Source organism: Eriocheir sinensis, unplaced genomic scaffold (assembly GCF_024679095.1).
Source record: "Eriocheir sinensis breed Jianghai 21 unplaced genomic scaffold, ASM2467909v1 Scaffold285, whole genome shotgun sequence".
Lineage (NCBI taxonomy): Eukaryota > Metazoa > Arthropoda > Malacostraca > Decapoda > Varunidae > Eriocheir > Eriocheir sinensis.
The window spans coordinates 431,716-448,307 of NW_026111593.1; the positions used below are offsets into that span (position 1 = coordinate 431,716).

Genomic DNA, 16,592 nt, shown 5'->3' on the forward strand with positions numbered 1-16,592 from the left:
ACTAACCCAACCTAACCTAACCTAACTTAACCTAACCTAACCGGATGTTCTTTACCCTACATAACCTAACCTAATATAACAACCCAACCTAACCTAACCTAACCTAACTTAACCTAACCTCTTATTTGCCTGATAATCCTTTCCTGGATGCCTACCTTAATCCCCACACACACACCTGGCTGCAGAGCTAATCTGGCTGACTATTTTTATTGCTCTATGATCTAGTATGGCGGTAGACCTCACCCCTGCTCCTGCTGGGTAGGCCACATATGGCGGTAGACCTCACGCTATAGTAGCACCGAATTGTGCCTTCCCTTCAAGGGATTGAGTGGGGGCCTAAATCCTCAATAGGTTAGTTTATTTTCTTAAAGGGGGGTTGAAGGGGAGTGTAAACCCCCACATGCTTATGTTAAGTTACAGTAGTTTCCATATATACACTTTCATGTGTTACACAAGCCAGCATCAGCAGGCTTTGGTGTGGGCAAAGTTCCCAATAGGTTAGTTTGTCTTCTTAAAGGGGGGTTGAAGGGGAGTCTGAACCCCCACATGCTTAGGTGAAGTTACAGTAGTTTCCATATATACACTTTCAGGTGTTACACAAGCCAGCATAAGCCGGGTCTTGGACCGGATTTGCACCGTCTTGAGTGACAAGTCGGTGCAAGAAATCAAGATGCCTCCTACAAATATTGAGCGGAGGAGAATTGCTCGGAAGTTTTTAAGGATTCAAAACTTCCCAAGGGTTATTGGAGCCATTGATGGTAAGATTATCCTTTTTTTTTTATTTAGTGATGCTATTATAATTACACATTCCATTGAGATTCCCTTTGGGTGAAAGGTACCAGATTACCCCTTGCTCCTTTTAAGCATTTAAAAATTTGTAGTATTTAATTTCAGATGTTTCCATATCAAATTTATCAGTTTAATATATATATATATATATATATATATATATATATATATATATATATATATATATATATATATAGATAGATATATATAGATATATATAGATATATAGATATAGATAGATAGATAGATAGATAGATAGATACAGTGACTGTAATATGATAATTTAGTACTTTTATTTGTTTGCACAGGCACCCATGTTGCCATCAAGGCCCCATCTGTAGACGAGGCCCTGTATTTCAACAGGAAAAGGTATCACTCCCTGAACATCCAACTTGTTTGTGATGCTGATGGAGTGATACTCAGTTACTGCTCCAGATTCCCAGGTATATTATTTTTGAATTGCATAAAAATTTCACCTATCCATGTACTGTATTAATTATCATGCGACTGAACAAGATTAGTGTTACTGCAAAAGAAAACGGTGTGATAAGCCTTGACATTAGATATAAATGTGCAAGATCTGATATATTACTATGATATAGGGCTTAACTCTGCCACACCTATTTTAAATATACTTTACTGTGTTTGTCTAAGTTCATGTATATTAAATTCTAGGTTCTACACATGACGCCTTCGTGTGGGCCAACTCTGAGCTGAAACAGCGGTTTCAGGAAGGGGAGTTTGGGGACTTCCTGCTTGTTGGTGAGTATCTACATAAAAAGTGCATGAGTGTACCAGTATTTCAGAGCCATGTCTTATATAAAATAGTAACATTAACTGGCAGACCATCCATCACCTTAGTGACAGCAAACTTACACCTACTGCCGTATGTACCAATGCAGTCTTAATAGGTTGTACAATCTTTATGGCCATTTTTATGTTATCTGAAAAGAAATTGCTTCATACTTAACTTAGAAGATAACTTTTTCACAATACCATTTCATGCATGATAAGCAGGCCTGCTACATGACAAAACAATAAGAAATCTTATTTTGGATCATATTATTGCAGGTGACAGTGGGTATCCCCTTGAGCCCCATCTCATGGTGCCAGTGAGCAACCCCTCCACTGAAGCGGAGAACCGCTACAACAGGGGGCATGCCCAAACGAGGGTGATTGTTGAGCAGACGATTGGGATGTTGAAGAGTCGCTTTAGGTAATGAAGTGAAATAATGCTGTGTAGAGTAGTGCTTGCTATAGATATAATTGTTAAGTATTACAAACATTTTATTTGTGTCTCTATAGTATACTTTGTAGAGACACTTGTTATGAAGGAATCCTCTCTTTTAATATGAAATCTTGCTTCTCACAGGTGTCTGCACTCTTCTGGGGGAACACTGCAATATGCACCCATCAAGTGTGCAAAAATTGCAAATTCATGCATGCTACTGCACAATCGCTGCATCAAGCGTCGTATTCCTATTCCTTCTGATGTATGTACTAACCACATATTTTCATGTACTTTAAAGGAGATATCAATATCAAGGTCATTAGATTTGGCACAGTAGAGGCATGATCGGTCTTTCAATTGTTGTTTGAGTAATAGAAAATGGTCTGATGCATATTCATGGTATGAAAATATATATTTTTTCACACATAATATTGTCTTGAGAATTCCCAGGTTTAGGTAAAAATTTTCATTGTCATATTAAAAGACTACTCTTCTTATATCAACTTTTAAAGAAATGGAAAGTTCATCTTCAAACCCAAAGATATATCAGGCTCTCACAAATGTCATCAACTTATTTCCAGCTTCCACCAGTAGACAACGAGGAAGTGCCCCAGGCTGCCGTCATCCGTGCTGTGCAGAGAGGGCAGCGAGGACTTCAGCAGAGCTGTGCAGCAGGAGATTATACAGCATTTTACCAGCCATGAAGTAAGACAGGCAGACAGCACTGGCATGTGTTATTGAGTATATAAGGATTGAAAGAATGCCTTTCCATGTCTCAGTACATGTAAAATTATATAAGTGCAGGATTTTAATATCAAGAAGAATTCGCTGGCAAATGTTAGGTTAGAGTAATACAAATCTATACCAAAAGGAGTGTATATATTATGGTAACAGTATCACTTAAATATTACACTGACACAATACTATAACTACCAAATTAACAATATCCTGAATCACAGCACCAAGAAAATGCACAATATGGCATTACCCTGTAAATATCACAGTAACACTGTCATGAATCACAGCACGCAAAAAATTAATAAATATTTGAACATTATATTGTACATACACTCTTGAATCACAGCACCAAAAAATACTAAACATTTTAGAATTATAATGTACTTAACATAGGTGCCTCAATACTCCCTTCTTGAAGGCACTAAGTAATAGGCTGAAGGAAATACAGGTTCAGATAGGCTGTTCCAGAGTTAACCAGTGAAAGGGAAGAATTAATACAGGTACATAAGTGGTTTTATACAGTATAGGGGTGAGCTTGAGTAGAAAGACATGGTGTGAAGATTAAGGAATAAGGGAGGCATGCAGTGAGCAAGTTCAGAAGAGCAGTAAGTATGAAAATAATTAGAAAATGGAGAGCGAAGCAACAATGCAAAGAGATTTTAATGGTTGAAGACAGTTACAGAGAAAAGGTGATTGTAGAAGACAACTGACAGGAAACTTTTTTTTTTTTAAGGAGTTCCATAGCAAGAGCTACAAACTCCTGCAGAGAGGCCATCATGCCTCTCTGTGCTGCTGCCATGTTCTCCAGAACGTGCTGGTGCGTTGCAGCCATCTGCTCAATGGCCTGCACCAACCTCTGCAGTGCCTCCCCTTGCTCCCTCTGGATCATGACGAGAGCATCCAGGCTGCACTGCATATCCACTTGTGTGACCTGAGCTTGGGCGAGAACCTCCAGGTCTTTGGAGTGAGCAACTGCATTTAAAAAGGAAAACATTAATTATTTTATTTTTTTACTACAACTTACAAAATATATTTTTAATAAAGTTATGTCTTTTTCCTGAATTACTCCTTATACCTATATATAATACCCACAACTAAACACACATTTGCCAGAAACATGTATACCTAAAAACTTAGACCAAAGCAGCTGGAACAAAAACTGTTACCTGCAGGAGTTCTGCGCCTTCTTCTCTGGGCACCTGGTAGTGGTGGTTGGGAAGCAACAGGCCGGTGGGTAGCGGCAGGCTGGGAAGGGACAGGCCGGGAAGTGAAGGGCTGAGGAGTTGCAGCAGGCTGGGAAGCGACAGGGTGGAGGGTAGAGGCAGGCCGGGCAGCAACCTCACCAGCAGCTGCATCCGTGAAGCTGAAGATATATAAATGAGGGTAGAAGTAAATGTTTTCCTATGTACTGTACAAATAAAATACATTTAATAACTACATTGCTTGACTGTAATAAATAAATTATTGGAAAAGGTTACACATGACACATGTGCATACACTGTTCATAGGTATGTAGTGAAGAATAAATCTTAAGTCATACTTATTCACCTTATAGTGGTGTTCTCTTCTAAGTTGAAAATTTCAATAAATTGGGAGTCCCCCAATGAGACACCAACACCACTGCTGGTGGAAGGCTGCGGTTCCTCCACAGAACCTGACAACTCTGTAGAAAGAAAATGCTTGCATTAATTGAGGTGATATTCTGGCAGATATATATTCTTTTAATGCTCTGTTGCTCCTCTGTTTTTTATTAATACTACATATGATTAATTCCTATTTTCCATGCAGCTCAAAATTATCCCTGGACTGTTGCCTCTCCTCTGGCTAATTTCAGCAATAACTTAGGAAATATAAAAAGAAACTACTATAGAAACAGATTAAGGAAGTGAAATGGGATTGGTGGACTGATCTGTGGAGATGTGGAACTAGTGGGGGAATCCCCACCTGTGGAGATACCACAGTCCAGGGATCAATTTGTGCTGCATGGACCATAATTGTAATTTGTCTTTGTTTCCCTTACTCATTGTGGCACCCTGACTGTCGGGGAGTGGTAGTCCTGTGACTGCCACAGGGGACATCATCCTTAACACCACCTCCTCTACAGCTGTGTAGCTGGTGGTGTCTGAAGGTCCCCCACCTGCAGACATACAAAAGTTGCAATTATCAACCACTTAAAAGCTCTCATGTTAAGCTAAATTCATCTGTTAAATTTTGGCTTTAATACTTATTATGAGGGTAAATTTTGAGAATCATATACCTTTATTAAAGGAGAGAGGGTCTTTGCCCCCCTTAGTCAGCCGCACAAACTAGGTTTACAACTAAGCTACCGATAACGTTTTGAGCAAAAACGTTGGACTCACCGGTGCCTGCGAGGTGCCTCTGCTCTTTGCCCGCCTTAACCTTCACCAGGCTTCGTAAGTCTTTGAACTTGCGGCGGCACTCCTCTTCTGTCCTCCCGACACGGCTGACCTCGTTGACGAGAGCTGTCACCTCCTCCCACGCTCGCTGTTTTTTCTCCCCCGTCACTTTTGATCCCTCCAGCCTTCCTAGAATTATGTGGCGACGCCGCTCCACCTCCTCCACCAAGGTCAATGCCTCAGTTTCAGAGAATTTTGGCCTCCGCTGATGTTTTACGTATGGAAGCGCCATGGTTAGAAACTCGACTGTGGCGCCACAGTATGTAAACAATGCCCTCATGACTCACTCGGCGATAAGAGAGTCTTCTTGTGATTGGTTGCCTTGCGTGTGACGTCGAGTCAGTGACGTATCACCCCCGGCAGCCAATGAGCACAATTTGAGGCGTCTGCGCCAATCCCAGCAAACCTTGAGGTATGGCTTTGTTATGCTGGCGCACAGAAAACTGGCGTTCGCAAAGAGTAGAGTAAAATACTCCGCGTTACCTTAATGTTTTCCAGTATCGGGCCCCTGGTGACCCGATGGAGAGTCCCGTTGGTCTTGGTCTTGGCTACAACCCACCTCGGGGTCTGGCTCAGGCAGATCAGGATCAGGATCCACCAGATCACGAGAATCCAGATCTCGGTGGTAAATAGAACACGGGTTCTCCGGCCAGATCAGTGATCTAAAACGGATTCTTGTAAATAGAAGAGGTCTAAGGAAGGTCCCAAGCGTCAGACTGTAAACATGGCAGCCCGTGAACAACCCCGCCAGCACCGACTGAGGAATTTTCGCCCGAGAAGGGACATCTTTAACGAGTACGATGACATCGAGTTCAAGAAGAGGTACAGGGTGGATCGTGCTGGCCTGTTGTTCGTCACTGACTTGGTGCGACTCGTAATTGGCAACAGGACTGAGAGGAGCCGTGCGGTCACAGCGGAGCTGAAAGTGCCGTTGACTCTGCGATACCTCGCCACCGGGAAAATGCAGCAGTACAGCGCAGATGACTTTGGAGTTTCCCGGGCCACAGTCAGCAGAATCATCACCCAGACCGTGGATGCTCTCGTGACACAAGAGAATATGAGGCGGTTCATGGGCTTCCATTTAAACCGGGGGAGAGCAGCAGAGAATGAAGGCGGAGTTTGCCGAAATTGCTGGTTTTCCCGGTGTGGTGGGTGCTGTTGATGGCACCCACGTAAGAATAGTGGCCCCACATGAGCACGAAAAAGTGTACGTCAACCGCAAAAAATACCACAGCATCAATGTGCAAGTGTTATTTGATGCACAGTACAAGCTGCGGGTCATGGTGGCGAGGTGGCCAGGGCACGGATTCTAAGAGAGAGTGGACTCTGGGATATCTATGAGCAAAATCTAGCTGGCCCTGGGTGTTACATTCTCGGGGACAGTGGCTATCCCTCAAAGCGATGGCTGCCTACACCATACCCACGGCCACAAGGAGGACATCAAGCAGCTTACAACAGGTATGTAAATCTGAAAATCAAGTTTTAGGCCACAGTACCATATCATGAAACACCTCATTTATGTGCAGGAACACATATGTACGCTATTAGAATATGTTGAGGTGGGAAACCCAAAACTTAACCATCTTAACTTTGATCACTCATAATGTAGTCATGTTATGACAGATTGGTGTATTCCACGCACAGCCTTCCTGTATTGTAGGATCTCCTCCGTCCCTTGTGCTTTGAGGGTCCACCATTTTTTTTTTCAACTTCGGCGACATCCCTCATCACTTCACGAAATGATGCATTGATCTGGGTTGTGATCTTCTCCCAGACCTCCCCCCGTTGTCTTGCTGTGATGTGTTGATTATTTTTTTCCCCTCATCGATCCTCCAGTGAGCTGTTACCAGCACCAGGAGGAGAAGGGAGGCCTCCTTCCTCCAGTTTGCCTTCCTTTTGTACGGTATGCGGGAGGATTTCATCATGTTGCACCCCCTGAAAATGCAGAAAAATCAAGAGTTGATAGTGCCAGGAGGGAGTAACATTTTCAATAGTCAACCTTTTCCATTACTGAAGGTTTCTCCAAAAATCCTCTAATGGTAATATAATCTACTAGCTCACTCTCTCTCTCTCTCTCATACCTGGGGCGTCAGACAGCATGTGGTTTATCTTAATCCCCTCTCACACTTAAGGCACACCTTGCTTCCCCATGTGGCCCTAAGCACGCATCTATGCATTTTCATATCCTACTCTTCCTACATCACCATTCACTTCCTTTCTCTCTTCCTTAGGTACTTCAACCTCCCTTTCCTCTTTGCTATGTCCACTCTCGCTCCCTTCCTTTTAGACGTAACACTCCTAAATCAAGTTCTCAAGCCTACCTGTTTCACTGGCGTGGTTAGTAGGTGACTGCGAAGACACAGATAGACGTCTGCGCCTCTCCAGGGTGATGATGGAAGTGTTGAGGCCCGTATGTAGGCGGGGCCTGGCGGGGCGCCGCCCAGCTAAATGTTTGTTTACACCGTGGTGCAGTTGAAGATGCAGACGGAACAAAAATACGTGCACATATTCCTTTTAATGAAGACACTATCGCTGTATTTCAACTAAATATCAATTGTTTATATTTATAATTCCATAATTATACATAAGAAGTGTAATTTAGGTTAATTGAAGACATATTGGAGGTCAAAGCGACGCGGAAGATCGGCATTGCTGGTTTCTCCCAAGACCGCCCCCAATGCTCCCTGGAAGTGGCTTGTGGCGCGGTGATGAAACACGCTCAAGGAATTCTCCTTACTGCGCGTGACGTCACCACGCCTGGGAGAGCACTATGATGAAACCCACCCCAGGTCGGCCACGTGGCCCAGCAGGGTGTAGAGGAAGTCGCTCAGGAAGTGGCGCTGCACCGTCTGGATGAGGCGGCCCAGCGCGTACACGTCGGCGGCGGCGGAGATGACAGTGCCGCCGCGGGCCGCCTGGGGACACATCCAGTTTTAGGTGTCCAAATCCACGTCCCTGAAGCCGCTGTCCCCGCCCGGGCAGCGAGGCGAAGCCTAAGTCGATGACGTGGATCTCCAGACCTCCCTGCGGAGTGTGGCTCATCAGCACCTTGTCGCCCTTCAGGTCCAGGTGCACTAGGCCAGGGTTGTGCACCTGCTGCAGCTTGACGCTCAGGTTCAGCAGGACGTGCAGCAGCAGGTCCAGGGGGGGGGGGAACCTAGATAGACGTCCAGAGTGAGGCTGGAGCCACAGAATGAGGTGAACAGGGTGAGGGGCTGTGGGTTCACTCCCAGCAGCGCATGGGCGCCGCCTGCCCCTTGCAGGAGGCACAGAGCGTAAGCCTCAGCATAACTGTCTTGGTAATGAATACTTTCCTCACCACCACCTCACCGCCAGTCAACCAAGTCCACTGTGCCGTAGGCCCCTTCGCCCAGCCTGTTAATCACAGTCATTAGAGGTGGACACCCTTAGGCCATTCGGCGGTGACTGAAAAATCGCAGGTGGTTGCGGCCGATTCGAACTCGCATCACCCAGGACGCGACGAATGCGGGACCGCCACACTAACCACTCATCCACCGTCTCCCATGTTTTGAGATAGCAGCGCATGCGTACAGTACAAGATAATCCTTTTCCTCCTGAAGGTTCCTTTCATCCTGCTACACCTCCTGTTTACTCAAATTTTGAGTTGCGTTGGTTGGGCAACACTGGTCGAACCAACTTAGACACTAATAACGTCTTCCATTAGACACAAAACCTGGAGCCAGGTTCGGGCTTAAATCCAGACCCAGGTCCGGGTTTTCGCGCCATAAATGGAACGCATTTAGGCGGATATGTAAACAGACATTCTTCTTTTTCTTCATTTGACCTATATCGCTCCAGTACATGCACGATGGCCGAGCGAGTTGTTGCTGGGACGTCCCCTGCTATAAACGCAGCCTTCCTTGCTCTAGAGGAGGACGATGATGATGACAGCTTGGATTTGGTCGAGGACAACGTTTTCCTTGCCTGTATAGCAGATGAGATGAGGTAAACAGCGGGAAATTTCATACAAGAACGTAAAATTAAGCTTAGGTTTCAGCTCGTATTGTCGTGTTGTCATACAATAACTTATATGTTGAGGGTGGGTAGTAGACCTAGATTGGGTTGTTGTTGCTTTTTTAAGGAAATCCAAAGTAGCAGCACGTATCATAGGGAGCAGTTCCAAATTGGGTGTACTTCTAAATATTTGTAGTGTATTATTCGTTGCTTGATTTGGCAATTGTCCACTGGGGTTTTGTTCACTGAGAATTTCTCATGGTACCCGTGGAGTAGCTAGGTGATTGAGTTTAAATATTTGGGGACAGTTCTATGGAAGTATGGAAGGTGAGGTGACAAAGAGCAGTGTAGGGCAAACAGATATTAGGTGTGTTGGAGCGAGTTATGAGAGGAAGGAGTGTGAGCATGGAGGTAAGGAGGGGAATAAGGAACCGTATTATCCTGCCAACTCTGTCATATGCATCAGAGGCGTGGACATGGAATGCAGCACAACAATCGAGGAAAGGTGCAGTAGGAATGAGTTATATAAGAGGTGCATGTGGTGTGTCAGGATGGCATGGAGAAAGTAATGAAAGCGTGTGTGGGAGGTTTGGTATGGGTGTGGCAGCGAAAGGAGTGGAGTGTGGAGTGGGTGAAGCGTGCTGCGTTGAGAAGGTTTGGACATGTGATGAGAATGGGGGAGAATTAATTCGTGAGGAGTGTATGAGGGAGGGGCGTCAGAGGAAGACCACCTGTGAAGTGGATCAGTAGGGTTAGCAAAAATTTGGAGGAGAGATTTAGAAGTAGCAGGATTGAGTGTGCTGAGAGGGAGTGCCAGAACAGAGAGAGGTGGAGACTCTTCTACCACGGCCCCCCCTGGAGGGAAGGTCCTGTGAGTGAACATGGCCTTGGAGATATAGATAGATAGACCCTCATTTATAGATGATCCGGTGTGACACCCAAATTCGTCTGGCTATCCAAATACGGTACATCTGGGTCTGATCTGTGCGTGCACAAAACCCAGTTATTACAAACAAAATTTGTTGTTAAACAGAGAATTGCCAAAAATGTATGTTGAGATGCATCAGCGGAAATTTAGCTGTCGTCTCGCTAAACAATTTTTTTGCCAACCCTTTGTTTCTCAAGTTTAGTTAGCAAACATTGGGTTCTGCACCTGTGCATATCAGACCCGGATGTATTTGAACAGCTAGACAGACTGATTTGGACGGGGTGTCATATGGTACGTCAGAGTATTAGTCTTATTTAATGTTTGTAATACTTTGCTTTTTTTAGCTAATTTAAGAGGTGGCTGTAGGGACATTTGTAGGCAACATTGAACAGCAGTTAATAGTAGGTTGTAGTAGCATAGTGTTGTATGAGTGTAGGAGAAAATAATTTTATCGTATCCGTCTTTTGCTGCAGTGAAGCACAGAATACTTTCCTTACCTTTATAAGAAACTATTTTTTCACATATAATTTACAGAAATAAGAATGAAAAATGTGTAATATAACTGGGTGATAATTACTATGTAACACGTCAGCTGTAGGTCGTTAAGGGAGGTCGCCGTCCTCAGCGACAGGACACATACTGGTCCTTGCCAGTCTGTCACCGGTCGGCGTATGGGGGGCGTCTTGGCCTGACTTCAGGTGTGAGGTCAAGGGGTGAATCTTACCATGGGCGTCGTCCGCCACCCACTGGACGGATATTAAACGGCCACCGGTAGCCGTTCGGTTGCACGTCTACTTTGCCACCAATGTGGTCGGGGAGCGGTGGGTGTGAATCGCAGCATTTTGCGGTCGCGGGTGGTCGTTAGCAGGTCGTAAAGTCAATGTGACTGTAGCTTTAGTCACAAAAAAAATCACGTCAGTGTGATTATCCCAGTCTACTTAATTTAATATGGTAAATCTATCGAGTCCATGAGGAACATGATGCCTCCTTCAGTTCAATGCTTGGGACCCTGGATGACCTTTCCTTCTTCCAGCACCTTAAATTATCCAAAGCTGCATTCAACTTCCTCCATCAACTCCTGGAGCATGAGGAAGTTCTCGATCAGGCATATGCAAGAGGAAAACAAAATTCCTCTTAGAGTGCCTCCACATCACCTTGTGGTACCTAGTAAACAAAACAACCTTTCGTGACATTTCCAGTCATTTCAATATTTAAATTAGTTCTGCATCAAGGTTTTTTTATGAGACTTTGTTGAAAATATGTGCTATTTCCAGGAACATTATAAAGTGGCCCTCAGATTTGCATCAAACTCAGACTGAATTTTAAAACATTGCTGGTTTCCCAGGTGTAATTGGGGCCATTGATGGAACGCACATTAAAATTCGTCCTCCTGCTAATCACAATGAATATTTAGATAGGACAATGTCACATAGCATCACTCTCCTAGCAGTGTGTGATGCAAATAAAAAGTTTACTTATATTTCAACTGGATTTCCAGGCAGTATTCATGATCAGCGGTGCTTGTCTCTCAGTGCCTTAGGTGGAGATGTGAGATCCTTCCAAATAGATTTTTCCCAGGACAGGATGTCCATCTTATTGGTGATTCAGCTTTTACTCAACAAACAGGAATGATGGTGCCATTCAAAGACCATGGCAGGTTATCAGAATCACAAAAATATTACAATCATGCACTCTCTCCGACACGTGTTATCATAGAAAATGCTTTTGGTTTCCCCCAAAAAACAGATTTAGATGTCTCTTAAAATTAGAAGTTGATTTGGAACATATGTCAAACATAGTAGCTGGATGTTGTACACTACACAACTTGGCTTTAATGTTTCCTGATGGTTTGCTTGTACCAAGGGAACCAGATGTTACACCTGTTGTGCCTGTTAAGGATGATGAAGCTTACCTAGCAAACGCTACTGCTGCAGCAAAAAGGCAAGCTATTTGCTACACAGTGGCAGGTAACCTGCAGCAATAGTGTTTCTTGAAGTAGTTTGTATTTTGGGAAGTTATAATCACATTGTACATTGTTCCATTATGATGTGGCCGTTATCACATGGCCGTTATCACATGAAGTATTTCATTGTTTATTTATTTTATTTATTTATTTTTTTTTTTTTACGTCGTTGCCTGTTGCGCCGGTAGGCATCTTCCTGGTGGGGCCTGATAGTCGGCCCAAGGCTTCTTCCAGGTGGGGCCTGATGGTCGGCCCAGCCCGTTCTGGCGCAGGCGAGTGTTTATAGTGGCGCCATCTTGCATTGGCTCATGCTGCCCCCCGGAACTCGTTCTTGATTCGCTTGGACGGCTTCCTCTAGAGTCCGGGTTGATGGGTGGTCTTCAGGACAGCATGTGGGTAGTTTTAAGCCACTCGGCGGTGGCTGAAAAATCCGAGTGGTAGCGTGGGGATTCGAACCCGCGTCGTCCATCACGCGGTGAATGTGGGCCCAGTACGCTACCAGTTCGGCCACCGCCTACCCTTGTAAACTATCATGGTGCTTCAGTTCTATCATTCAATCAGCACAAACAGGGCTTTGGGAATTAAATTAGTCCTGTCCCAAAGCATGAGAAAACAAGTTAAAAAAATGTTTGTAACATATACGATAAACTTTGCAAGTAACCCTAAAAACTTAGATATTGATTTTTTTTTTTATTGATGACAGAACATTTTTACAATGGGTCGTATTACAAGTCGAATCCATGAAGTTTCGGGTCCCATCATAGTTTAGTCTAAGTGCCGTATTACAAGTCCAATCCGAGAAGTTTGGGTTTCTACAGAATTATTCATCTCGAACTCTGTATGGACACGAAACTTCTCGGATTGAACTTGAAATGCGGCCCCTAAACCAACCTTTGTATAGACCTGAAACTTCTTGGATTTAACTTGTAATACGGCACCTAAACCAAACTTTGTATGGACCTGAAACTTCTTGGATTTAACTTGTAATACGGCACCTAAACCAACCTTTGTATGGACCTGAAACTTATCGGATTTAACTTGTAATACGGCACCTAAACCAACCTTTGTATGGACCTGAAACTTATCGGATTTAACTTGTAATACGGCACCTAAACCAACCTTTGTATGGACCTGAAACTTCTTGGATTTAACTTGTAATACGGCACCTAAACCAACCTTTGTATGGACCTGAAACTTATCGGATTTAACTTGTAATACGGCACCTAAACCAACCTTTGTATGGACCTGAAACTTCTTGGATTTGACTTGTAACACGGCCCAATGTGTCTTCAGGAACTGCCATGCCATGATGATGGTGAATAATAACAACAGGAAAAAAGGTATATAAAATCAGTTTTTGTAATTTTAATGCAAAAATATCTAAAGGTGAAAACATCAATGATATGGAGACCTTAGGAGTCTTAGTGAGCGTCCGAAGGCTCAATGCATTCAGGCTAAAAATTGTGCAAACAGGGTACAGGTAACTCGATTTACGTGAGCTTGGTTTACACGTTTTTATTTTAAATAACGCGGGGTCCAAAATCCAAATAAATGTTTAATTTACACGTTTTTTCACATACGCGATATTTTATGGAGTGGCCACCAGATGTCTGACGCAACTGGACTCAAACGGCGCCGCGGCCACACAGCTGAGCTCAGTTCTTCCCGCGCGCCACTTGAACATCAGTACAGTACCCACGCTGCCACGCTACTCAACAACAACACCCTCGCTGCTGTGCTACCACGAGGGGAAGGGCAGTCAGAGGAGGAACCACGAGAGGGAGAGGAGTCAGAGTGATACAGTAGGTAATAAAAGTACAAACCTACCTCTTGTTTGTTTTACATTGTTTTTTTTTATTTACGCGACCTCTTCAAGGACACAATACTCGCGTAAATCGAGTTACCTGTACTGGGTTTCATCTCATAAATCAAGGAATTACTCTTTGCTGCTTTACACACATGTGACTCCTCAATCTGTGACCTATGTAGCAGAGCTGCCCAGACTACAAAAATATATTCTTCCTTATCAAAATACACATGACAAACTTTCAGTGAGCAAATAAATATAATGTACACAGTGGTACCTCGTGATTCTAACGCCTTGTATCATGATCCCACCCATCTGTGTGTGAGAGAGAGAGAGAGAGAGAGAGAGAGAGAGAGAGAGAAAAAGACACCGGATCATATCCGACCTACATCCTAAAAACAATCGTACAATATCCGGGAAGAAATAACTCGTATGTTGGAGAGAGCGAGCCAGGACGCAGTATGCGCGTCCTCTGATATGGTATGGGGCACCCAAGGACGCAGTATATGCGTCCTCATGTTGAAGGAGTTAAACGACAATGATGAACTATGTCTCTCTTAACCCCTTCAACACGAGGACGCGTATACAGCGTCCTTGCGTGCCCCGTAGCATATCAGAGGACGTATATACAGTGTCCTGGCTCGCTTTAGCCAGCACAGGAGTTATTTCATCCAAAATATTGTACGATTGTTTTTAGGATATAGGTTCGATATGATACAGTGGCTTATTTGACTTTCACTGCTGTTATTGTATAATAACGTAAGTATTTCGCGTTGACCGAAGTCAGTGGCTGTGGAATACCAATGCGCTGATGGCGAGCCCGCCGCCACTGCCTCCTCGAGCTCCCTCCTGCTCTCGGCTGAGGCGTGCTTAGCTGCGCCCCGTTTTACTTGTGAGCCGCTGGGTGGTAGCCTGTGCTTAACCACAGGGAGCAGTGTGGCCTCCGCAGCAGCCCGGTCCGCAGCCTCGTTCCCTGGAACGCCGGCATGGCTGGGCACCCAGTTGAAATGAATTACCCGCCCCTCCCTCTGCATTCCTTGCATCCGGGCGTGGATGCTGGTAAGGAGGGAGATGTTGTCGGTAGCGGGTTCGGCGAGGAGGGACTGAATGGCCGGCACCGAATCGCAGTGGAGGACGACAGCCCCCACGCCCTCCTCCTCAGCGTGTTTCAGGGCCCAGCTGATGGCAACAAGCTCCGCCTGCGTCGATGATGAGCCATCCGACAGTCAAATGAGCTCTGTGTGCCCCGCCGTGACAAACGCTGCACCGACGGCCCCTGTGTGGAGGTCGACAGAGCCGTCGGTGTAGTAAGTAGCTGCCCGAAGGTGCGAGACTTCCTCCACCCTCGCTGCGGCCTCCCTTGCCAGCCTCTCCTCAGACAGAATGGCCTTTTTTGATGGCAGGGGCTTGATGGTGGCGGTGAAGGACCGTAGAGCCCAAGGCGGTGGAGCCACATAGGCCGGGTGGGGCGCGTCAGGCGTCACGATGGAGGCACACGCCAGGGCATGTGGCCTTAGCCTAGCAGCTGCTACCGCCGCCCACAACCTTCGTCGGAAAAGGTCTGGGTCTTGTAGGAGGGCCTGCCCCACGGAGTCACGGAGTGACTCCGACCCCCTGAGGCGGAGCAGCTTAACTTGGTGGCTGATGGAGAGTTGGTTGACCCTGGTGGAGATGGAGGGCAATCGGGCCTCGCTCTTAGGCACACGCATTTTGTCCTTCTCAGGGCCCCGAGAATGTGGCGGAGTGCCGCGTTCTGGGCCACCTCAAGCGGCTCGAGTGCAGCAGGGCTAACGGTGAGGAGGCATGGCGACCCATAGTCCACAGGAGCGCACCGCCTGGACATAAAATCGCCTCGGCACCCTGCCGCTCGCACCGCCTCCGTCCGTGCCAGGGCGCGCATGATGTTGGTGCGGCTCTTCACCCTCGCACTGAGAGAGGCGATGTATGGCACAAATGAAAGCCGTGAGTTGATGGTCATGCCCAGGTACTTGTACGAGGGCACCCACGGTATCGGCTCGCCGCCAAGCAGGTCCCACGAGTTGCCAAGTGCCTGGCTATATAGTGCATTGTCTCACCACCACCTCGGCTCAGGGACGCGGGAACTCCGGTCTCCCCCTCCCTGCCTCTACCTTATATTCATCTCGCTGTTTCTGTTCTCGTTCTTTCTTCATTCCTTATACATCCTTCCTTTAGTGTGTGTGTGTGTGTGTGTGAGAGAGAGAGAGAGAGAGAGAGAGAGAGAGAGAGAGAGAGAGAGAGAGATAAAATGCTTCTCCCAATCTTCCTTCTTATCACTGAGGTGTCAATCTTTTGACCCCCCCCCCTCTCTCTCTCTCACACACACACGGCGTTTCGGCCATTTACTCCGTAATATCAGTGCGTATTGCCGGTGAATCAGTGGGATACTTTCCATGATCTTACTTACGTCTGTGTCTTTCCCTTCTCTCCTCCACTTTTCTACACAAATCTATTTCTTTATCACAACTAATATAAGGAAATAAAATTCAGCAGACACGCGTCATGTACGAATAATGCAAATTTCTCAGTATATTTATGCGTACATCTCAAAATTATCAAATAATTTGTCTCTTTATGTGCACCACTTAATTTTGCATGTTTTTATACTTAATACATGATGATTATATTGATATTATGGCTGAAAACTTCTTGTAATCAGAAGCGACATTTGACATTGTAAGGGAGAGGCAGGGAGGGGAGGCCGCGTCCTTGAGCCAAGGGGGTGG

General features: G+C 45.4%; 2 protein-coding genes and 1 long non-coding RNA gene across 3 annotated transcripts; 1 reads left to right on the top strand and 2 right to left on the bottom strand.

The window, feature by feature from the left end:
- The first annotated feature begins 78 nt into the window (after positions 1-78).
- On the top strand, positions 79-2,724 carry LOC126991453 (putative nuclease HARBI1). The gene is made up of 6 exons (XM_050850213.1): positions 79-758; positions 1,098-1,232; positions 1,465-1,551; positions 1,861-2,005; positions 2,162-2,282; positions 2,602-2,724. The coding sequence occupies exons 1-6, from the start codon at positions 671-673 to the stop codon at positions 2,722-2,724; spliced, it is 699 nt and encodes a 232-aa protein (XP_050706170.1). The 5' UTR covers positions 79-670.
- Positions 2,725-4,585: 1,861 nt separating this feature from the next.
- On the bottom strand, positions 4,586-5,681 carry LOC126991454 (t-SNARE domain-containing protein 1-like). The gene is made up of 2 exons (XM_050850214.1): positions 5,119-5,681; positions 4,586-4,895 (listed from the first exon to the last, which is right to left on the bottom strand). The coding sequence occupies exons 1-2, from the start codon at positions 5,453-5,455 to the stop codon at positions 4,684-4,686; spliced, it is 549 nt and encodes a 182-aa protein (XP_050706171.1). The 5' UTR covers positions 5,456-5,681; the 3' UTR covers positions 4,586-4,683.
- Positions 5,682-12,998: 7,317 nt separating this feature from the next.
- LOC126991452 (uncharacterized) lies at positions 12,999-13,313 on the bottom strand. Its single transcript, XR_007745519.1, has 2 exons — positions 13,151-13,313; positions 12,999-13,036 (listed from the first exon to the last, which is right to left on the bottom strand). It is a non-coding gene; the product is annotated as an uncharacterized LOC126991452 (long non-coding RNA).
- Between the last annotated feature and the right edge of the window lie 3,279 nt (positions 13,314-16,592).